At 40.6% G+C, this 25086-nt stretch overlaps 2 protein-coding genes across 9 annotated transcripts in view; one reads left to right on the top strand and one right to left on the bottom strand.

The window, feature by feature from the left end:
* The window catches only part of KCNC1 (potassium voltage-gated channel subfamily C member 1), a 130551-nt gene that overhangs the window by 98578 nt on the left and 6887 nt on the right, over positions 1-25086 (top strand). The window contains exons 3-4 of one of the 4 annotated variants that reach the window (XM_005236288.4): positions 9481-9669; positions 12487-13608. The exons of 1 other annotated variant lie outside the window; for it this stretch is intronic. In XM_005236288.4, the coding sequence (XP_005236345.1) occupies positions 9481-9669; positions 12487-12551 (254 nt within the window). In that variant the 3' untranslated portion in view covers positions 12552-13608. Of the gene's footprint in view, positions 1-9480; positions 9670-11666; positions 13609-25086 lie in introns of those variants that run through there. 2 more of the 4 variants (XM_013298244.3, XM_055813838.1) reach the window with 2 other exon arrangements.
* The window catches only part of SERGEF (secretion regulating guanine nucleotide exchange factor), a 158756-nt gene continuing 154130 nt past the window's right edge, over positions 20461-25086 (bottom strand). For 3 of the 5 annotated variants that reach the window (XM_055813839.1, XM_055813840.1, XM_055813842.1), the window contains one exon: positions 20461-23187. In XM_055813839.1, coding sequence (XP_055669814.1) covers positions 23021-23187 — 167 coding nt within the window. In that variant the 3' untranslated portion in view covers positions 20461-23020. The remainder of the gene's footprint in view (positions 23188-25086) is intronic. The other 2 variants (XM_055813841.1, XM_055813843.1) reach the window with 1 other exon arrangement.

Genomic DNA, 25086 nt, shown 5'->3' with positions numbered 1-25086 from the left:
TGGTATCTACTCAGTAGAGCTTCGTAGCAACTTTCAAAATATTCAGTAATAATAAAATCAGGAAACTTTAATAAAGATACCTAGAACTAATAAAGATTTTTATTTTAATGGCCTTAGAACATTGGGGGAACTAAAGCTGAGTTGTTATATAGGAATCTTAATTCTTTTACATGTTCTTCACATTTTCTCTCTCTTTTTCTCTTTCTCTCTTTCGCTCTGTTTGTTAACATTTACTTGTTATTACTGTACGTTGCTTGCAACTTGTGTATGTTACAGACTGTCACATTTTATTCTGTGAAGTTTTTCTCCAATTCCCATCAACCTGAGCTCCATGTTGGGCAGCCGAGGAGATTACAATACAGTTCTTTAATGCAAAAGAACAAGGAATGTCACAGACTATAGGTAACTTCACTGAGGTTGTGACACAAAACCTGATGCGAGGTATTAATGCAAAGAGTAAGTACTTGGTATGACAATAGACCTACTTAGTTAAATTGCCTTCTTTTTTTTTCAGATAGTCTGCATTGGAAAAATTAATTTTCATTACTCTCCAGCAGAAAAAATTCCAAAGCCTACCAATTTAGGATTTTTTTCACTGCCATTTTGAAATCCAGTGATGCCCATGCTGACGCATCGTTACTCATTTTCATAAGTTTAAACCCATATTTTCTATGCTGTTCTTCTCTATGCTATACTTCCTTCCATACTCTCCAAACTGTAATTTCATCATTTCATCATCCTTTGTCTGTGGTTTAATATATCTTCTCCATAATTCTTTTTCTAATTTAATATAGTTATATCCCTTTCACTCTAAGGACCTGATTTAACAACAACAAAAATGAGCCCCTACCCATGGGAGCCATGTTTCTAAATCCTGCATGAGGCTCTGGAGCCCATAGAAATTGATTTCTGTAGCCGAAGATGGTCTGGCACAGAAGTGTAACTGTTACTTTGCTGAATCAGGTCCTGTGCAAAGTATTTTGTTTACAATCTCCGCCAATTACCCCCAAACACTACTTCAGAAGAATGATAAAAAATAGCTGATAGGCATTTCTGATAATTTTCTAGAGGGACAGCAGGAAGCTTATTTCTACTAATCTTAGAATTTACTGACAATTAAGAATATGTTACCTCTGAAATCACTATAGCCATGTACTAACTCAAGAAAAGCGTGTATTTTTCTCAGTGCAAAGTTCCTTTAATTTCAGACTTGCTATTATGCTCTGACCCTCCCTTAATCAGTGAAGAAGCACACCAGAGTTTAGATGGAGTCTAGTGCAAAGAAATAAAGTGATTTATACTGATGTAATTGATGAGTGGCCAATGAATATTAATGGGCAGTAAACACTATCCAGACAACTAAAACAGAAACAACCTGCTAACAGGAGTGAAATTTGAATTAAAGACTCAAGAGTGTAGGGAATTGAACTCTAAATATTTCCTTTCCATGGAACATTTTGGAAAGAAATCATAGAATCATAGAATTTTTTAGGTTGGAAAAGACCTTAAGCACTGGGTCCCACCATTAACCCAGGGCTGCCAAGTCCTAAATCATGTCCCTAAGCACCACATCCATGCATTTTCTAAACACCTCCAGGGATGGTGACCCCATCACCTCCCTGGGCAGCCTGTTCCAATACTTGGCCACGCTTTCAGTGAAGAAATCTTTCCTAACATCCAATCTAAACCTCCCCTGGTGCAACCTGAGGCTGTTTCTTCTTGCCCTGTCACTTAGTACCTGGGAGAAGAGACCGACCCCCACCTGGCTACAACCTCAGGTAATTGTAGAGAGCAGTAAGTTGCCTGCTGAGCCTCCTTTTCTCCAGGTTGAACAACCCCTGTTCCCTCAGCTGCTCCTCACAAGACCAGCTCTGTAGACCTTTGATTACCTTCATTGCCCATCTCTGGACACACTCCAGCACCTCAATGTCTTTCTTGCAGTGAGGGGCCCAAAACTGAACCCAGGATTCAATGTGCGGCCTCATCAGTGCCGAGTACAGGGGACAATCACTGCCCTGGTCCTGCTGGCCACATTGTTTTGGATAGAAGCCAGGATACTGTTGGCCACCATGGCCACCTGGGCACACTGCTGGCTCATGTTCAGCTGGCTGTTCACCAGCACCCCCAGGTCCTTTCCCACCAGGCAGCTTCCCAGCCGCTCTGCCCCAAGCCTGGAGCGCTGTGTGGGGTTGCTGTGACCCAAGAGCAGGACCCAGCACTTCTCCTGGTTGAACCCCATACTATTGGCCTTGGCCCATCGGCCCAGCCTGCCCAGACCCCCCTGCAGAGCCTGCCTGCCTCCAGCAAGTGTCATCTGCAAAGGTACCGAGGGTGCACTCGATCCCCTCGCCCAGATCATCGATAAAGGCATTAAGCAGGACCGGCCCCAGCACCGAGCCCTGGGGACGCCGCTTGTGCCCGGTGCCAGCGGGGTGTAACTCCATTCCCTGCCGCGCTCTGGGCTCGGTGTCCAGCCAGCTTCCAGCCCAGCGCAGAGCACACCCCTCCCAGCCGTGGGCAGCCGCTTTCTCCAGGAGATGCTGTGGGAGACGGTGCCGAAGGCTTTACTAAGGTCCAGACAGGCAACATCCACAGCCTTTCCCTCGTCCACTGGGCAGGTCACCTTGGCATAGAAGGAGATCAGGTTCCTCAAGGAGGAACTGCCTTTCCTAAACCTGTGCTGGCTGGGCCTGACCCCCCGGCTGTCCTGCACGTGCCGCGTGATGGTGCTCAGGATGGTCTGCTCCAGAACCTTCCCTGGCACTGAGGTCAGGCTGACAGGCCTGTAGTTCCCCAGGTCCTCTTTCCTGCCCTTGTGGTACAGGACCATCACCTTTGCCAACCTCCAGTCTTCTGGGACCTCCCCAGTTAGCCCAGACTGCTGATAAATGATTGGAAGTGGTTTGGTGAGCTCTTCTGCCAGATCTCTCAGTACCCTTGGGTGGATCCCATCCAGCCCCATAGTCTTGTGTGTGTCTAAGCAGTGTAGCGGGGTGCTAATAATTTCCCCTTGGATTATGGGGGCTTCACTCTGCTCCCCATCCCTGTCTTCCAGCTCAGGAGGCCAGGTACCTGCAGAACAATCGGTCTTATTATTGAAGACTGAGGCAAAGAAGACCTCAGTCTTTTCCTCAACCTTTCTCACTATGTTTCCCCCCTACATCCAACAAAGGATGGAGATTCTCCTCGGCCCTCCTTCTGCTGCTAATGTATTTATAGAAACATTTTTTATTATCTTTCACGGCAGTAGCCAGATTAATTTCCAGCTGGGTTTTGGCCCTTCTAATTTTCTCCCTGCATAACCCCATGACATCCTTGTAGTCCTCCAGAGCTACCTGCCCCTTCTTCCAAAGGTCATATGCTCTCTTTTTTTTGCCCTGAGTTCCAGCCAAAGCTCTCTGTTCAGTCAGGCTGGTCTTCTTCCCTGCCAGCTCATCTTGTGGCACATAGGGATGACCTGCTCCTGTGCCTTTAAGACTTCCTTCATGAAGAATGTCCAGCCTCCCTGGACTCACTTGCCCTTCAGGACTGCTTCCCAAGGGACTCTGTCAACCCGGCTCTTAAACAGGCTAAGGTCAGCCCTCTGGAAGTCCACAGCAGTGGTTTTACTGACACCCCACCTTACTTCTCCACGAGTCAAAACCTCTTGCATTTCATGATTGCTGTGCCCAAGACGGCCTCCATCACACCACCCACAAGTCCTTCTCTGTTTGTGAACAACAGGTCCAGTGGGGCATCTTCCCTAGACGGCTCACTAGGGAAGTGAAATCTAGAGATACAAAGCGAATGGGTATTTTCAGATGATGAGCAGCTCTTAACCCTTCCACAAATCAGAGTAAATGTGTTTGAATACTTGAATGCATATTCTTAACTTCATCACAATCACTGGCTTAGCACAAGAAGTACCAGACAAAAGTGATGCTGCAAAAATAAGATGCAAAAAGGAATGTAAAATCTTTGCATTTTCTCTAGAATAGACAGCTGTGAAATTGTGTCCTCCTGCAGCAACTACAGCAGCCTCACAGCTGCTCTGCTTCCTACTTCCAGTTAATAGGCTTGTAGCTAAGAAAAGCTAAAGCACAGCTGTTCTCCACCCTCACCCTGCCCATGCCACCTCTGTTCCTGTACCTTCTGTCAATAGCACAAGAGCCAGGGAAAACCAAAATACCAAGAGAGTTTCCTGTTGCCAGCATAGTATAAGACAACTAATGTTTGCCACATTAATAGTCCTTTTACATCACCAGACAAGTGCAAAAGGACTGAAAAAATAGAATAGTACTTAATTCACTCAATAGACAACATACCATTACTTCCTTCAGGGATCCAGTTGGATTAAAGGTCTCTGCTGTGAGGGACCTCACAAAGATCCTTCTTCAGAAGAGACTTCAGGCATCTACTGCGCATGTTAGAGTTAGCAACAGGGGTTTAAAATGAGCAAATGAAAATGACCCTCAAGCTTTGACTGAGAACTGAAGAACATTCTCAATTAGTCAGGATTGGGACTACCCACAGACCATAACAATGGCAATCCAGGTTTGGGATCAGGACTATAAGAGCAGTCAAGATCTAGACAAGCTGTAGATTAATTTTTGGGTGTACAGGGGGTGGTGATGTGGAATGCAACTTTAGTCAGACAAGGTTTCCCCAGTAGGAATACCTTCATAGAATCATTTAGGTTGGAAAAGAACATTAAGATCATCAAGTCCAACTGTTAACCATTAGATGTACCAATGAATCAAAATTATCCCAAATAATAACAAAAGCTACAAAGAGAAGTACAACAAGAAGTTTCTCTGCAATTTCAGACCAATATCCTGTATGTTCTTGCAAAATAAAAATGAAAGTTCTACTTTGGTGTAGAAATCAACATTTCAGAAAATAGTTTATATGTCAGAAATGCACAGAACTTGTTCTAGAGCTCATCTTTCAAGCAATTTCCGTTCTCAGTTCTGGCCCTGTTTTGCATTCAACTGCTCCTACCTCCTTCCTCCGTGTCAACCCCTACCCTTGTAACAGGGCTGCAGAACCCTGAATTCCCTTGAACCTTTGTGGAATGGCACATGGCTACTCAAGGAAGTTGTAGGTACTCAAGCTGGGTCCTTGTCTCTTTTAATCCTTAAACAAGGGTAGCAAAGGGGAAGAGAGTCTGTGTTCTCCTGGAAGAGATTGCCAGTGACCTAGTTGTGACCAAAGGGAACAGCACTATGTCTCTTAATTGCTGTGTTTGTGATCTAGGGCTGAGAAGACCCCATCTTCTTTAGCACAATGTCAAAGAATCTGGCATGGTTCGTGAAGCCAGATATTGACTCCTGGGTAAATATGCATGGATACCATGCTATCAGTTGCGGAGTTTTTCTCAGCCCTGTTTCAGCCAAAGTGGTTACGACTTACAGAAGTTCCTATAAGGACTGGAAAAGGCATTGGCTTTCCAATCCCATAAGGACTGAAAATGGTCCACCCTGAGAGTGCCTTTCAACTCATCCAGTCTTTGGGGCAAGTGACCACTTCACAGCTCTTTAGACACATGGGAGACAAAGGAGGGGGGGCAGCTACAACCCTAAGAGGAAGCAGTGTGGATTGGGACCACCCCTGACCCACACACAATTTCTAAAGACGTCCAAGGTAAGAAGGGTAGACCAGAAACTTGTTTCTTGGACGCTGCTGGAGAAAGGCAGTGTTTGCCTAAGGGAAGAGGACTGGGATGACTTCCCCAGTATGAGAACCACTTCTGTACATTTCCAAGCATAGATTGAGGTCAATGCATATATCAGTAATTATGTCCACTGATACTCTGAACTTAAGGTGCAGTTCGAATAGGTGGATATTCAGGGTCAGACCACCATATAATCAAAACTAGCAGCATTGGGTAAGTCACTATGCCAGTGTGCAACCATTTGCTATGACAAAAGAGATGAGCCATGCAGCAAGTACATGAGCAGTCTCTACTGTGCTTCTCCACAATAAGCAGAATATACTAACACAAAATCCAGCAGTCCTCCTAAGCCTTTTTTTTTTTTTTTTTTTTTTTTCAGAATCCCTCCTCCCCATATTGAAATTTAGTGTTTGCTTGGAAACACCCAAGGCATTTTAATTGTACTTTTCTGCAAATGTAGATAGATGAGATGGGGGAAAAAAGAAAGCAGAAACCACAAAGAAGAGGTAGCTGTGAAACAAACTACTCACCCGGGAGACCTGCTGAATACTTTCTTTAGCCTCTCAGTCAAATCTCTGCAGGAGAATGTTTAAAGCTGGTGTAGTTAACTAGGTGTTCACAGATATGACAATTTTGGAGATAATTTGCCAAGCTGAGAGTCAGAAGATTTTGTTGTAAATAACTTCTTACATAGCAGTGGGCAGGTCACTTCACTGCATGGTAGTGTTTACCCATCTGCAAAACAGATGATAACATTGACTTTTCTGCATGAAACAGAACTTAAAGAACAAAAAAATGCTGTGCAAGCCTAATTCAGATTCTGTTAGCAGGGATGGAAAGACTCATGGGAATTTGGTAGGCCAGAATCAAGCCTTGGAAGTTATAAGCACCTAGAAGTAGTTGTAATTGGTATAACTAGACTGGTAGTTACCACACAGTAATGGTTTCAGTAGTTTGCTCTATCTGGAGTGCTGTCAAACCCAAGGTCAGTCTTGGAAAAAGCAAACATGAGACTTGAGAACTCAACCTAAAATAACATCATTTCATTCCATCTTTAGACCTCATTCCCGAAATGGTTCCACGTGTAGATCTGCTAATGAAAACAATGGGAACTTCTGACTGTGGGCTGATGATGCCAGTGATGTTTTCTTTATTCCCATGACAGAGTAATTACATATCAGATATCATGTGATTGTCGAGTCCTTCCTTCAGAGAATTAGGTGCTGCAGACAGTGGTTTGTAACACAGCTAGCCTACTTAACACTTATACACCAGCAATAGATGCAGTCTTCTATGCTGCTAATTTCTCTGCTTCCTAAATACTTAGCAAAACTGTCATTGTGGATTAGCATTGCTATCCAGAATGGGATCCCTAAGGCACAGCCCACACATGGAATATTCAAGGAACATTAGTAGGACAGTTCAGTGATTTGTCCACATCTCCAGCTAATCTGTTATCTTCCTATCAAATAGAAATAAAATAACAAGGTTGTGGATTTTCAACAAGTATAGAGAAAAATTCATCAGTGCTAAGGGAGCCTGAGAAGGCTGTGAGAGCAAGTTCCAGCTCAAGTTGCTAGGGATATATAATGCAATTTCAGACATTAATTTCAAGAAGGTCAATTTTTTCGTCATTCAAGCACAACAGAGCCTGCAAGCTGTTTCCAAAAGGATCAATGGCTGTTACCAGTAAGCAGCCTGACCCACGCACAACCACTGTGCTCAGCGGTGTTTTGAGCTCCAGAAATGGACCAGTGCCCTCTCCATCACTAACAATTTAGTTTGCAAACCCAGGCTCAGGTGTAGCAGTGGGAGTCTCAGAGCTGTCAATGCAGAGCTCTGCTGACATAGCTGCCTCCCTCATTTCAGGATTAGAGTCATCAGATTGTAGTAGTAGAGGCTTATAAAGAAGCTCAGTTCTTTGCTCATCCCCATGAAGACAGCAGCAGCTCTTCCCAGATACAGTTAAGTGATTTTTAGCTCAGTACCTGCAATGTCACAGTTACTATGGCAGCTGTGCCAGGTTTTTGTGTAAAGAGTGGAATTAAATAGCAGTAAGTATTGTGAACAGAAAGGAATTGCAACTCTGAAACCTTAAAACTTTAGAATCCTATTGAAATTAGTGACTACAAGTATTAAAATGCATCTATAGCTTTTGCCATTTTTTAAAATGTATTGAAAGACCTAATTATTTAAAAACAAAATATTACTGTCTCCCTCTTTGGGAAAATAATTGGCTGCTACTGCATGGAAATGAAAGGAGGCAGAGGTGAGATCTGCAGAAAAGACTGTTTATGGTGTGACAAACCAGTGACACATAAATAACAGAGAAGTAAAGGCATAGAATGCATAGAATGCAACTACTGGTGCATGAATAGATGCACAGTATGTGTCATATACATCTCTCTGTGTGTGTGTGTGTGTGTGCGTGTGTGTGTGCAAAGCAACAAATAGAACTTGAAAAGGCTTTTGCCCAGTACTCATCTACGTCGTCCATCTGAAACCAGAGGATGAGAATCACATCTCCAAACCCTACCTAACATATTTTTTCTTTTGGGCTTGTTTTATTACTTGGCTTCAAAACCATTGAAAAGTAAATTACAGTATCACGTGGCATTCAGAACAAGTTAACACGCGAATCTGGAAGATGCACTGAAATGAAGTCTATCCGTTGAGTCTGTCTTTCCTTAGAGACTTGCAGGACCATCCGTTCCCTTACAGTGTCTAGGTAATAAGCATTGTGCAACCGAGGTGTAGGATGCTGCCAGTACCACTCAGTTAACATATCTCAGTATTTGTGAAACTTCAGAAAGCACGTTTTGACTGTTTTTTCCTCCTTTCAACCAAAATACTCAGCTTCTTCATATTGAGCTGTGCCATATTTCGAGTATATTCTCAATACGTTAATTCGCACTTTAAAACCCTAAAATAAATCCTACACTAAATAGCACTTTAAATTGTTTTATAAATATAAAACAAGTCACACAGAGAAAACATGCTATTCTCAGTCTATCCTCATGGGAATGTGTGGGGCAAACTGGGCAAATCTGAAAACCTATTTTCATTGTTTTCAGCTGAGAGTAAATTTTACTCTATTTTCCAAATTCATGGCCTGCTGTAGTGTTTTCTATATGTAGCGTCCTGTGCTGGCATTGCAAATACTGTATGTGTTTCAGAGAACATCAGAAAATGGATTGCTTTTTTTAAAAAACCACATTTTGCTGTCATATTTTCATACGTAATGTGCTCTGTGTGTCTAAAATGTGTACAGCCATTCTGCACGACTCATACTGGAAATGCTATAAAACAATCTGGGTAAATTTTGGGGAGGGGAAAAGCAGGAATTTTCCCCTCAGTAATATTGCACACAGGTATAAATCAGCACAAACAGAATATACTCAAATACTAAAACACAACTCACAGTCCACTGCCTCTCCAAAGCTCTGAGCGACAGTAGGCTTCATGACAAACAGGTCATTCATGCACCATCCGATGTCATGCAAAAACATAACCTGATTTCTAACTGCAGTCTTCTGCTCACAGGACTAGGAACCAATGTACACCCGTTTCTGAAACTGCCCCTCTGTGTGGAAGTACAGGTGGCTGCTGTTACACCTAACATGATCACGTTTTGTTTCTCCTCCCACTTAACAGACTTTATTTTATTTTGTTTTGGTGCAGTGCACATGAACGCAGTGTCTAGGACAGATGTGCTACCTTTTACAGTGTCGCTATAGAACTCTTTAGCTGTGAACCCTTAATTTGCAGCTGGAACTCTAATAAACAGTGCATAGTGTTTCAATAGCCTTCTGCTTATATGTTTGAAGATTCGAAACTGAATGGTGAGGTGGCCAAGGCGGCGCTGGCAAACGAAGACTGTCCCCACATAGACCAGGCTATTACGCCTGATGAGGGCCTGCCCTTTACCCGCTCTGGCACTCGGGAGAGATATGGACCCTGCTTCCTCTTATCAACCGGGGAATATCCCTGCCCGCCTGATGGAGGAATAAGAAAGGGTATGTAGCTGGGGTCCTCTAACCATGTAGTTAGCAACCGTTTTAAATAAATAAGAGAAAGTCAGCTGTAGCACGCAATAGTGCGCTTGCTGTAGGGATGCACGTTTGGGCTGGAAACCACCACCTGATGTCTGCATTTGGAGTTTCTAACCTATTTCTTTCAGAAAGAAAAGCCTGAGGAGCTGTAACTACCCCATGCAGCTATGCTAGGCAGTCAAGCCTTCCACCCCAGCTGGTGCAGTAAGCTTTAGTGGAGGATGCTCTACAATGTCTTTAAACTACTTCATCCTCCAAGGAGAGGCCAATTAACATTTTGTAGCAATGAAGGTTTGCCACTTGGAAAGCTCACAGATCTTACCAGACTCTGAGGAGCACAGACTTGGAGGTGGCAGACAGAAAAAATAAAACACAAAAGCAAAACATCCTCAAGAAATACGAAATGAGTATTCAGATACCTTAACAGAACATTAAAACAAATTATTTGGATATTCATAGCTGTTTAGTTCAACAGAGAAAGCAAGGCATACAAGAACATCTGTTAGCACAGGTGTCTTATAATTGGAAAATAATCCATTTAAAATCATTTTCATAAATAAATCATGACTAGTTAGTTTCTCAGACTTCTGACAGCTACAGATCTCTCAGAAGTAACTGCATTTTAGTTTGCTAATGGTCAGATTAATTTCTTTAGCAACAGAAGTAAAATAAAATGAAAAAAACCTTCCCTTCTTAAAATAGGCTGTTTTGTTTAAATAATTTTAACATGAGGAAACCATACAAAGCAAAATTAATTACATGTATATGCATCAAAGTTGATAAGGAATGGGAAAATTGGAAAAGAAATCTCTCTTCAAATCAGTGTTTATCACTGGTGTACTGTATATAGTATATGATATAGTCAATATTTTAAAAATGCGAAGATTGTATGATGTAACCATACACTGAGTATGGAGAATAGAATTCCCATGTGCCATTGTATGATGGGCAATAGTTATAGTAAATGCCAGTTATAGATAGTGTATGTATTTATAAGTTTAAAGCTTATCATCAACAAAGATATAGTTGGACCACAAGACTTTCATATGAAAGTATATCCTTTAAAATTTACCTTTGTAGCAAAGTGTTTTACTTGATTCTGTATTGGATAAGCATTGGCCGTGTTCATTCAGCCTGGGCGAGTTTGGGTGGTTCCAGTGGATCAGGGGAACACTCCAAATGGCACATCCTTTGGGATGAGGAATGTATGGTTTTCACGATGCACTGCAACCGCCTCTCATTACTGAATGAAACAGAGGCTGGTTGGCTAAAGAGTAATATATGTCAGCATATTGTTGGCCTGTTTGAAACACGTTGAGAGCATCTTAATTGTTGTTCCAACAGAATTTCATCCATAGTTTGTGCAACTCTTTGTACACTTGCTAAGCTGTCTACGTGCATGTCTGAAAAAGATGCGTGGGAGGGAGGGAGGGAAACAATGCATGCAATTTTGGTTATTTGGGTTTTCTTGTTTTGTTGTTGGGTTTTTTTTTTTTCTTTTAATGCTGAGAACAAAGGAGTAGTATCTCTATAGCAACACAATAAATTCCATGGATTCTGCTGCCTTTTCCCCCTCCTGCCCCCAAAGATACCAGTTTTGTCTGAGGTCAAAATGCATGAAGTGGAAAGGAGAGGTATGCGTGAGTGTATGACAGAGACATAGAAAAACCCTCCCACTGACTTTTTTTTTTTTTTAGGGTACAACCATCTTGCTGCCTTTAGGATCAATTACATAGCCTGACCATCCTTGAGAAACAATGATTTTTTTATTTACATATATATTTATTTTTTTAAAACTTGTTCTGTACTTCAATGGCCTTCTGAGTCATGTTGCAAGTGATACTACTCTCGGCATGTCTGTGCATGCAGATGCTAATGAACTGGCTACAATGTTGACCTCATTCTTAGTCCATTCTGTCATTGATCCAATGCTGTACTTTGCATTTTTCTTTTAAATGAAGGTTACGAAATGTCACGGAGCCTTAACAGCATAGCTGGCATAAGTGGAAAAGCGATAGGATTATCCTCAGTGTCTGCGCCCTACAGCTCTCCTAGTCCAGTGAGACGTTCTTGGTCTCCCATCCCATCTATTTTGTAGCATGGATCAGTAGCAGAGAATGGTCTAAAAAGCTTTATTTTCAATTAGCCTATGCTATGTTGCATATAATCCAGGTGACTAAGTCTGAAGATGCAATGTCTCACAGTAGCACCTGCTGGGAACAGTGTTACTATTGATGCTAGGTGACAACACTCCAAAATAGCACCCAGATGACAATAGGCAGGCATTTACGTAGTACTGGTGGGCCATACATGCTGCATGGTATCAGTACCTAGGATGAAGGGTAGATGCACCAGCTAGTTTCCTTCCTGGTGCATCCTGCTAGCATATGCTTATTTTGGCTGATGGTGGATCTACTGGCTCTGTATGGAATGGGTTAGGCATTTAGTCAATGCTGAAACATGCCAACGATGGAAGATTTTGCTTTTCTCAGGATATTTTTGAGCCATAGGAACCCTGCAGGAGTTTGAGCAAACAAGCACAGTAGGATGAAACTTTGCATGGGCACCTATTTTAAGCTGAAAGCAATACTCAGACACACTGTAGAGAGGTCTCAGTCTGGCTGACTGCATGGGAAAAAAAAATCCTGTTGAAGAAGAATATGGCTGCCTCTGCATGTAGCTATTTCACCTTTTCCTCCTTCCTTTAAAACTAAGATGCCAAGCTTGATGTGAGAAGCACAGGGAAGAAGCTCAAGTACTGATTGTATTCTTTACATGCAGATCTTTGCAAAGAAAGTCCAGTCATTGCTAAATATATGCCAACAGAGGCAGTCAGAGTGACCTGACAAGGCAAGATGGAGATGAACATTGATGGCTAATAAACATCTGTGTGGAACTGTGCAGGCATAGAAGACCTTCTCATTTGGACAAAGTTAACTCGCTCCATGCAGGTTTTATGGATGATTCTTCGTGGTTTTGGAGTTGTACTAGAGATGCAGGCTTTTTCTACGGCCAAAATGTAACAAAACTGTAGAAGATTTTTTTTTTAATCTATTTTTTTGTTCCATAGCATGAATTGCATGAAGACAAAAATTAAAAACCAAAAAAAAAACCAAAAAAAAACCCAACAAGAAACACTGCAAATGTATGATTAAGGAGGAAAAAAAAAAAGCAAAGTTATATATTTTCTTTCAAAGCTCTTTACTTTTACATACATTGTTGTAGCCAAAATGTAAAACATTATAAAACTGTACATTTCTTTGCTATGGATCGCTTCTTTTTGTATACAAGATACAGAGTAATGGTTTTAAAAAGTGCAATCAGGCAGTCATCGGTCATATTGACCACGCCTTCACAGTTCATCACACCGACATGGAAATCAAGAACTTTTAATCCAGCTAGAAGTGTATAAAAATAAGAAAAACTTTTTCCTGTCTGTTTTTGTTGGCATGCTTGTGACACATGGGACCTTCCTTCGGACCTGACAGTAACAGCTGGTTAATTTTCCAGCTCTGGTTATGTTGTATTTTATCGATGTATAGATCCAACGTAAAAACCCTTCATAAATTGTTCATATTAAGTAATCAGTATGAATTTTAAACAAAGAGGTGTTATTTTAAAACTGGGACTTATAGTACAAAAATCAGGAAAATACTCAAGTATAAATGGTCTCAAAGTTTAAGAAACAAGACAACAGCATTGTATGCAATTTAGTACTGAGTAAAATGCATGCACAATGTTATGCAAAACAATTCTAGCATGAAATAAATTTTGTATCATGGTTTCAGTGCCTGCTGTATAGTGTAAAGGGGAATCCTTTTCTGAAGCAATCAGGGGTTTCCAGAGACTTGCTTCTAAAATCTTGAATAAATACAGTGTTCTCAACAGAAATGTAGGAGAAAAGCTTGGTATTGCTTTGGTTCTACAATGCTAATTTTGGTTAGTAGATAATAAATGAAGCCTGCAAACACTTGATACAACTGATGTCTGAAGAATTCACACCATTAGTAATTTTACGAGGGAAGACTAAAAACCCTCTAATTATCTAGGTATCTTCCTTTTCCCTCCTGAAAAACAATAAAAGTTTGTCTTTTTAGCTGATTAAATGAATTCAGTTTTTCTTACTTCTTTGGGCCCCGTCCTTCACTGAGCCACAGCAGTCAGCCTGACACGAAACTGAAAGAAATCCAGGTGTCCAAATTGCACCTTATTTTCCACACAAAACATGCAACAGTAAGAACCAAGAAACACAATGGAATTAAATTTGATTTTAGATGCTGCAAGTTACAACTATGGACTATGTGTCAACAGCATTCTAGTTGCGGAAGCATTTTTGGTAAAGTACTTCTATAAGGAAGGATACACCTTCATCCTCGTGGGAGGAACTTCGAAAGAGCTGGCAACCTTCTAGGCAAGCTATGGCATCTGCGACTGCTGATAAGAGTGGAAATGTAAAGGAATGGTATCCCTATGGTCTGGAGGAAGTAGAAATTAAACCCCAAAAGCAGAAGAAACATTCAGGGCTCCGGTAAGTGCTAAACTGTAAAAAAAAAAAAAAACCAAAAACAAACCACTGCCTCTGGACCTTGTCTTCACAGAACTCTACTCCAAAAGGAAAATCACGGAGGACCTCAAGCTTTGTTTTAGGAATAGAGGAAAGGCTGATAATCTGAATTTGTATGTAATTAGAAAACCCCTTTGTAGTCCCTGATGTAGCATTACGTATTTGATTTCTACCTCAGTTGACTATCCACTCACACAAGAACTATTTTTCTCCCACTGTTTCTATGCTGTGATTCTCAGCTGATAAATGGGCAATCTCTTATCTTCAGAGGTAAGATTCAGGTTAATCCAGGATCCAAAAATCGCCTAATGTTTTTCTCTTATAATGCGTTATGAATGCAAAAGTAGATTTATCCACCCCATTTTTTATTTAACACTAACTCACTTGCCCAGCACGAAGACTGCTCAAACTCTCCATCACCATAAGGAACACTCACAGTTCAGCCCTGTATATCCCACATAGGTCTTCCCCTGCCACTGCATTTTGCATATATATGAGCCTTAGCTAACCGTTTGGGTACACATGCCCTAAGGCAATTGTCATTCTGTGCTCCTTTTACATCTACCAGACCCATTTTCATTTAGGTACTCCTCTCAGCTTATTCTGGTTTGAGGTAACCATGTGTTTAGGGTGACTTCTATAAACATTTCAGAAGCAGAACAGTGCTTCCCATCCACCACCCTTCAGGAGATGCTCTAAAGCTTAAGGTCTGTTTGACCCCAGAGTTCCCCTCGCACAACAGTGGCACCTCTGAGAACACAGGGAAAGAGGGAAACAATTGGAAAATTTCAGGAGCTGTTGCACCAAATCCTGACACTGAATCCTAACAGAAATTTACCACATCACACCAGCTGACTTATCTTTAAGGAGCTTTCACACAGCTGTTATGATTAAAACATTAATTCCTTCAAGCCTGCCCACTCCCACCACAGGAGGTCTGTTATCTTGATTAAAGCATTAAAGCCATACATGTGGCTAGATTCTGACCTCAGGCTTGCAGTAATGCCACCAACTCCTTCTGACTTCACACCATCGTAAGAGCACATTCTGTAGTTCAGTTATACTCTGCTTGTTTCCTGCTGGAAATGAACATCCAGGTTTCTTCCTCTGCAAACTCAGCTTTTGGCAACAGACCCCAAGCTACATGACCCAATGCTGGTTCTTCATCTGAACCCACTGACAATTAGTCAGTTATTACTTGCTAACATTAAAAGCACATCTCAACCACACCTTCTACATATATAGCTTTTCCTCTGACTGAATGTACTTGTTTTTTCCTGGACCAGCCTGATGTGTCTCCACAACTACAATTTCAGACAGCAAGGATCCGAGCAGTGGTTTCTGTTCTCTCACTCCAGCAAAAAATTCTAGCTAATAACGCTGTGATAACAGTCAAGCGCAGCAGTCATTAATCTGGATAAAGTGATTTTTCACATAAATTGCCTTCTCTCTCCTTAAAGTTTCAGGGCCAAAAAGAAAATACATCACTGAAACAAATGGCTGCCAGGACAAATGAGCAGACTGAAGTACAGAAGAGAGCAAGCAGGGCTAAGACAAGGGCATTCAGAAAGGAACAGAGGACAGTGCTCAGAAAAAAAAGATACCCTGAAGAAAAAACAAGTGCAGTTATTACCATGTTACTTCACATATCCTTTTCAAGTTTCAAAACTAGGCAGCCTACCTATCTGCTTTCCATATATATCCTGGAAGCAACTTAACTCTCTGAGCTCACACACAAACTAACTTTGCTTTATGTAAATATGCTTAAATCATGCAGGTTATTTTTAAGTCAGTTTGGCATAAAATACCTGTCTGTTCAGAAGTCCCAAAGCCTCTGCATTCACCTAGGACTGTAGGTGCTACATTTCTCTCTTCGGGGAATATAAATGCTTATTTGCAATCAAGAACAATATTTGAATTCTAATTGAACTTCAAGTTAAAAATGGATCCAGAACTGCATCTCTTGACTTTCTTTCCTTATCTGAAAAGCACACGCTTTAAAACTAAGCACATTCATCTGCCCCCAGTGGAAAGATATATTTTCCTGGTTCAGGCTGACAAAGCCAAGTTTTCAACCCCCAGCAGTCAACTGAGCATTTAAAAAACTTTATGCAAGATATAGGTCCAAACATCTCCAGGTACCAAAGATTAAAAGCACATGCTCCAAGGCTTCCATTGGTTTCTCTACTGCACGTGGAGCACAGGTTAGAGATTCCTTAGTCAGCAAAAGGCAAAGCAGTGCATTTGTGTTAACTGAGATATCACTCTAAGGTACCTGCACAGCTTCTTGACCCAAAGGGCTTAGCAGGGACAAAACAGCCTAAGCAGAGGCTGCTGCCCGTGAGTCACACCAGCATGGAAAGGACACATGTGGCTTGACACCAAGCAAAGAAGCTCAGTAGGAGCCATGCTTTGTGGTGGTGGTGGTGGTGATGCAAGCGGGTGACTGGAGAAGAGGCACCAGTAGCACACCAGGCGGGAAATGAGGACACAGGATGAGTCTGGAAAATTAATTATGCAAGTAGGAGGGAGGGGAGCATATAAGGAAACAGCAAGCAGTGGTGAGGGAGAAAGAGGAGTAAGGAGGGAGGTAAAGTAGTAGAGTGAGGCTTACCTAATAAAAAAAAAAATAAAAAAAATCAAGGACCACTAGCCTAGAAGGTAGAGCCTTGGCCTGGGACTCGGGAGATGGGAATTCTGTTCTTGGCTCTGATCTGGATGTGCTGGGTTGCCTTGGTCGAGGCATTTCAGTGTTTTGTCTCAGCTTCTGTTTCTGTGACATTATCCCCTTTTTAAGCATTGTGAGGTCAAAGGAGGAAAAGCAGTATTTAAGTAGGAATAGTTATTATAATCTATCTACTCAGAATTAAGGTACCAGAGGAAAGAAGCGTTTCAACATTATTTAAAAGATGCCATGTTTCCTTGTCTGCAGAGGAGCATAATGCCTCTGTAGGAATCCCTTTTATTTTGTACTTTAAAGCAGAGGATTATTATGGGAAATGATTAAGCACCCACACAGTTAAAATGACAGAGCATCTTCATTACTGATTGGCAACTCTGCTGCCTGAATTTATGTACCACATGTCTTCATGCATTAAAATCAGTAAAAACAAAACAAAAGCTAAATTCATTTGATGTTTGCAGCAAAAAGCTAAAATCATGTCAGAATCTTAAAAGTCTCCCAATGCTTGGCCCCACTTCTAAATATTAAAAAATGCAAAAATGCAGAGTCTTATAGCAAAGTGCTCACACACACTTAAAAGATTATAACAATGGGGGGTGGGTGGGTACTGGAATCATATTGAATTGAAATTCTGCAATTTCCACTGAAAGTCTTGATCCCAAACCCTGTAGACAGAACTCCCCCAAGACTGCATTGTACCTGAATAACAAGGCGGCCCATAGGCAGAGCAGCCCAGAAATAGATGAGAAAGATTAAAAGTAGTTGAGAGGCTAGCCAACACAAGAATTGCACTCAGACTCCACTTCCTTGCAACCTGCAAAGGCTCATCTGAAAATGCATAGAAATCTGACATGTCAGAAAATAAAAATGCCTGAGAAAGTTCTGAAAAATACATGTCACCTCTGAATTTTCTCACAGTAAGCTTTTATTTAGGAATAATTACTTTGTTGCTTTTATTTATAATCAAACGGAAAAATGTGTTCTCCCAGTACTCCAAATTTATGCTTCCTCACTCTCCCACAAGATGACAGGTAGTTCATCCCGGTCATGACTGAAATACAGAGACCATAGTCATTTGTGAATATTTTCAGTCACATACTCTCCATGTTCTACAGAGGCATTGATAAGTAAAAACTGCCCCTGCATTAAAAACATGTTGAATGCAGAGACAACTGATGGAAGAATCAATGAATTGCACAAACAGCTAAAGAACATGCCATACTTCAGTCCCTTCAAAGCCTGAGTGGGTTACAAAATAACAGTGGCTTTACACACGCAGTTTCTCCAAATTAACTTCAAAGGCACGTATGGTAAACACCTCCCTTTACAGTTATTTTTTAGGACATTTGTCCAACAGGTGGTCATTTCCATACAACCAAAGCATTTTAATTCAATTAAATCATTCTTTCTAACATGGAGCAAAACATCTAAGACCAGCATTTATCAGGAACTAAGCACAGCACAAAAGCTAAAAGAAAAGACAAAGCATGTACTACCTCTTTTCTTGCACGTAAATCAAGATATTGGTAAGTCAAAAGTTCAAATGTTCAATTATTTTTGTGTCAGCTAGTTTTCGGCAAATTCAGTGTAAGCTCCACTTTTCTACTGTGCACGTTTTTAAGTGCAATCAAAACCACACAAGGTGATTCTCTACCACAGATTGCATCCATTCTCAGCCTTTGGGACTTACATTTTCCACTTCAGTATTTTCTTCTCCCCTTACAGAATTTTCAGCTGCTCTGAACTATAAGCTGGTAGTAAATACCACAAGGATGACTCAAATACTGATGAAAAATTCTGGAGCCTTTTTTAACAAAATATCTAGCTAAAAGAAAAAGCACAAGACTTGCCAAATGCTGTAAAAATAGCAAAATTGTTAGAGAATACAAGAGACTTCTGGTGAAAACATAACATCGCAATTTCAGTGACAAAGATCTGTCATCATCTTCATTTCTAATACAGGGGAAAAGTGGAAGTCCCAAAATTACTTAAGTCATTTAAATCAGATCCAGAGTTCATGGAATTCAATGGAAAAAAAATAGCGAGTATTTGAGTAAGTGCTGAACTAGGTCACAGGCCTGATCTGAAGACTGGAAGGCAAGGACAGATGTTGCTGTTGCAACTGCAGACAACTGGAAGTTTCAAGACGTACTATGAGTGAAAAAGAAAACCCATTTCAGGTCAATAATTCATATTATTAATAAACCGTGGAAAACGGGGAACAATAACATCCAAGAAATGGAATAGCTTGTCTGTCATCTCACTCCCACCACACCAGCAGGTTGGAATGCTGCTATCCCTGTGTGACTTTTCAGTCTTCAGGACCTGTACCTTGAATCTGTCTTCCCCCTCTGTCCTCCTTTTCCCCTAGGTCTGAACTGACTGTGTCAGGCTCTCTACTGCCATTCATTTAAGTATTTTTCAGTGGTCACCTTTCTCCCATACATTCAAAGTGATCCCCTTTGTCTGTTTTCCATCCTCAAGTCTTACAACTCAAAAAATGTCATATAAACCAAAATCAAATTACATTCTTCCCCTCTCCCTCAATTTCTCTGTGTTGACCACGTAGCCAGACAAAACCTCTTGTCACTCACGCACAAGTGACCTTTATGGCAGTTGAAGATGGCAAGAACTAGTCACCAACAGGACTGACAACATGCAGACAAGGGAGGGAAGCCAGTGTCATATAAGATGTGGTGACTGGGCAAATGGGAAGAAAGGCAGGACTGAAGTTTTCCTTCAAACGAACACTCTTCAAATACAGGGTCCGACATTATACGCAGAAAAGCATCAAGTCACTCAGGAATGCTAAACAAAGTCAAATAATATCAGTGACTGCCAAGTGGCCTAAACAAATCCTCCAAGAGACAAACTTCTGACAAGGCATACATCTTCCTACCAACATTCTTTAAAATGCAACAGGAGTGTCTTGCACAGGTGCACACAGAGGTTGCATGAGTAACAACTGCAGATCTCCTAGGGCCTCAAACAACGGACATACACACAACAGCTTCCTTCTCCCCCTCCACCCAAGAGCCTGAAAGCTCTCTGGACTGAAGGATCAACAGTTCACAAATTGTTCTCCAGTAAAGCTGTGATATTAAGTTCACCTTTTCCCCTTCATGAATGTCAGCTCATTGACAGGTTTGCTTATTTTCAGAAAACAGGAGGGGAAAGCAGCTGCACAGACACTTGCCTACCTTGTGCCAGTGTTACACTTTACAAACCTTGTCAGTTTATTTGCATCTGAATGTGCTTACGTAAAAGGCTTGCTTTCTTTAGCACTGAAGACCTGCATAAAGAAGTCTGTCTGCATGCACTGCAGAAGCATTGGGCATAGCACACTGGCTCTGCATTTTGCCTTGCAGAGACTGGCTTTCTCCATCAGGACACCAACAGGCAACAACCACTGCGCTCTGGACAACAGCAAGGAAGGGGTCTTCTTCACTCGATTAGGAGGTTTTTTTCACTGTGTGCTCCCTTCCATACAGTAGAAAGCCTTTGCTGATTTTGTACAATGTTTTATTCTGCAAACAAAGCACACTGACATACAAAACAGGGTGTTCATTTCCGAATGAATGAGCAACAACTTGTTTTTGACATTCAACCATGTACCATCTACAATGAATTACTATTCACTCCTCATACTACAGCAACATCTAGAAGACCTGAGCGATGACAAAGCAATTAGTAATGTCAGGCTCTCAAGATAAGTCATCACTTCCCAAAGTTTTCAATCTATATAGGCAAGACAAAGGACAGAAAATGCAGTTCTCACCCTTTCAAGGATGAAGATCAGATGCAGATATGAAACATGAGATCAGGACCAGAACAAACCAAAGTACTCCTTTCCTTCTTATCACCCCAAATCAATCTTTGAGTTGCCAAAAGGGTGTTTGTGTTACAGATGTGAAAAAGTGAACATTTCAAATAACCAAGTCACATTTATTCATTACATTATTTGTTGGATTCCTCTGAAATGAACTGCAGCAACAGCATACACAGACAAAATAAGCTCAGTACAATAACCCCTATGTTACACAGCCCACATACTAGATGTGAATCATCAAGAAACACATACTAGATGTGATTAATCAAGGAACAGAATTACTTAAGTGTGTGTGATTACTGAAACAATGTAACATGTTTATTTGGTACACAGAATTTGGAGGAAAACAAAGGTAGAAACCTCAGGCAGAACTGCCAAAAAAGCTGTGAGAAACTATTCAGTGCACATGATAGGCTGTGGTATCTAGGAAATGGTATTGAAGAGAGTCAATAAATAGCAACTTAGACAAGTAGAACATGCAAGAGGTCACAGCCTGGAATAGCGTATTGCCACGAAGAACCATAACCAACCCATGGATTAAAAAAACAACCAACAAAACACAACAAACCAAACCAAACAAGAAGTCTAAGGTCTGTACTTTTTGCAGAGGACCCATTTAATTATTCCAACAGATTCTTTCAGCATCTGTTATATAGTTGTTATAATCAGCTTCAGATTCAGTTCAAGTGTCTCATCCATTGAGTAGAAAAAGAAAACGTCTTTGAATATTTAGCCTTGAACTATAAGTGCTGTAAACTCAAGGGGGGAAAACTCTTACAGCCCATATCACCACCTTAATTCCCCCCCTCTCCCCGCCTCACATGTAAGCTGATACATCATTAGAAAGTCTTCCCATCCTATTTGCTAAGAGCCCTTCTCTGAGTATTTTGGTAATTCTATAAGGCTTCTTCCTTGGCAAGCCTGCTTTAAAAATTAAACCACTGTTTAGCAACAGTAGGTCTCATTAAAAGGTGCACTTACCACACAGTAGTACGCTCTATATTTAGAGCTTGAAATACATCAATACCACAGCAAATGTAACTATCGTGGGTGGTAAACATCCAGTTCAACAGCATCCACTGTATTTGTACGGAAAGCAGTTTAAGTAGCTTCCAAAATTCTGCTCAACATAGGCAGCTAATATCTGAAGATAATTTATACTTTTTCATTTCTCCTACCACAACAAGTGTTAGGCCTAATTCTCCACTAAGCACTCACCTGAAACAAGTACTGTGGGAACAGTCTGAACATAGCTTGGCTGTGAAACAGATGTGAGAACTAACATGAAATTATCAGCAGCGCTCTGGTCTGCCTCAGGCTGGAGAACTTGTAAAACTTCCTGTTTAGATTTTGATGTCTTCCTATTCAAAGGCAGCTAGAAGCACAGGAGCTACGTTGGATCAACAGCTACAACTGACTTACACCCTTTGACAAGAACTTTTCTATTGTTTCCAAGGGCTCTTAGAACTTCTTCCCTAAGCAGCAGCTTCAGAAATCTCACACTTGATTTACAAGTTGATGATAATTTATGCGGACCTGCATCCCTGTAAATCTGGAATAAACTGATGCCTGGCACAGAAGATAATTCCTCAGAAATAATGTTCCTTTCACAGTTTAATCAAGATATAGCTAGTTGAGAAGGGGCTCATTTTCCTCTTTTGCCAGCTGCCTTTTAAGTCCTAATCTTCTGTTTAAAATTTGTCTATGTATCTGTTAATGTTTACTGGCATTTCTGTGACACAAACTGGATTTTCTGTGATGCTGGGAGCTCACAACTTCATTCAGTAGGAACTGGCAGGTGCAACACATGCTCATCATGACATAAAGATACAATAATAAAAGACCAGAGGAGGCCCTATGTCTCCACCTTCTCAGACCATTTCCTCAGACTGAATTTATACACCAATGATAAGCAATTAAGCAATTGCTTTCTTCCTCAAAGACTTCTCAGAAGAACAAGAAAAAGTCATTCTTTCTTCAACAGTATTGCAGTAAGGCAAATTGTTTGTCATTCTATCTGTGGGTAAGAAAGTCAATTTCTGTGAAAAGGACTCATGAAACAATTTTTAAATTATGGTCTTCCATGCATACTCATGCCTTTTAGTCTTAGGAAAAAAAATCTTTTGCACTTTCCAACTACTGTGTTAATCATGGTCAGTCCTCTTGCAGCACTTCCGAGCTATGCAGTCCGAAGATGTCCACCCCCATCCATGATGCTATGATTTCAGGTGTGCTGAGTCTAATATGGAGTTTGACAAAGGGCCATGGAGTGTCCTGCCCCACATCCAATTAACATCTGGTTTGTGTAACCAAGAGCTTTGACTGGCTTTGGGACATGAACATTTGCTTCTGTACCATCACCACACATCCCATGTTCGTTCCATCCCCAAGAGAAGCACTGGCCACCTGAAAGAGAGGATACAAAATACATAATAAAGACCACAGAAACAAACACAAGAGCTTTTGCTAGTTTTGGGGAGCAGGTTTGGTTTTGAAAATTTATTTTCAAAAATATTTACATATTTTTGAAAATGTAAATAAACCCAAATCAATTATTCTCCACCTTGTTTCATATTGTTACCTACATAATAGAGATTAAAATACAAAGACATTCGGAAATCACTTTCATGTGATACTCAGTATTTATACAGAGCCCACAGAAATCCGCATCCCCCGAATGACGTGGAATCCATGTCTTTCAAGTTCCCCCTAGTAAGCAAAACTATCACAAACCAAGCCCAATGAATTCAGTCACTCACAGCGTTCCCTGTAGGACTAGGGAACACAGAGTCGCAGAGCGGCCAAATTGCATTTCATTCCTACTTACAAGTTCGTCTCATCTTTTTCCTTTAAATACAAGTCTCTGACAACTCGCCTTACTCTTAATCATCCTACCTCTTCTGCTTGCTTTGACATCATTTCACTGCTTTTACTGTCCTGATCTTCCCTCATTATTATTTATTTTTTGTAGCATCTACTCATTTATATCCCAAATCACCACCAGTGTAGTATTATTATTATTACATCATAGTACTCTTTCTTGAAGCACAGTATGTAAATTTTGTTCTATAAATGGCTGGCAACAAAAAATCCACAAAAAAACCCCTCTTATTCTGAATTACAAGAGATGTTTCTTCTTTTTCCTTATTTTCTTTTCTTTATTTGGTTGTCACAGACTGCCCGTGTGTATCTGTAATAAAAAAGAAAGCCATCCTGCAATATAATCACGTTTCTGATGCCATTGTTATTTTTGAAAAGCAGCAGGTATAACAGCATGAAGTACTACTCTGGAGTCCAAATAATGAGAAGAAAAGTGCCAGAATTCACAAAAATCTAATCCCAATCATAATTCTAAATTAAATTTGTGAAAATTCAGAAACAGATTATTGCAAAGCTAGCAGGACCATCTTTCTCTCCTGCAACTCCAGTAACATTTCATTGTCATCTGTTTTCTTTACATATTAGTATATTAAAGTTCTCTTCTGTCATTAAGTGTAAACATTACTGAAACCAGATGTATTTAAACAATGACTTCTAGTTGTCTTGACAATCTTTTAAGGCAATAGAACCCAACAAAATGTCACTAGATTATCACAGTAGGCTATAAACATCTCACCTAATACAGCAGTTGTGTTATTTTTCTCATAGAAGGCAGCAGATTTTCTCATGACTATGGATGCACAATATTAACAGCCCAACCTACATCACAAATGCACATACATGTACTGCAGGAAAGTACCAAGTAGTAAACACGCAACATATCCCATCTAATTATCAACAGATCAGAACATCTAAGAGGTTAATTGGATTTTATTTTTTTTTAAAAGTTGCAGGTAAAAATAGTTATGTAAATATTTAGCAAGTGGGAAAAAGACATCACAAACTGAGACTAAAGACACATCATCACAGAACAATTATTCAGGGAACAAAATTCAAAGCACAAAAGCCAGATGCACCTACAAAAAGGCATTCTTTTGCACAGTCAATACATGAAACCTGCAGAATAAACCTAGTTGCAGTAGGAAAACTTCCAAGTTTAATGAAAAGGGTATATAATGTCTTTACATGAAGATGACTGTGGCGAGCTTTTTGTTACTAGACCACTACCAACTAATACAACAACTTGCATGTTTGTATGGAAAGTCACTACATCTGAATAAAGCAATTTTTTTTTTCCATGCCATCCCACCAGGACAAGAGAGAGGAAGCCAGAAAGGTTTTGGTCACCTTGAATTACAAGCTGCTTGATGGAACATTAATGGCATAATAAATATTCAAAGAAACAGTACAGTAGGACATTAACCT

The sequence above is a fragment of the Falco peregrinus genome, chromosome 9 (genome assembly GCF_023634155.1).
Source record: "Falco peregrinus isolate bFalPer1 chromosome 9, bFalPer1.pri, whole genome shotgun sequence".
Taxonomy (NCBI): Eukaryota; Metazoa; Chordata; class Aves; order Falconiformes; family Falconidae; genus Falco; species Falco peregrinus.
This window is presented reverse-complemented; position numbering and strand designations above follow the sequence as displayed.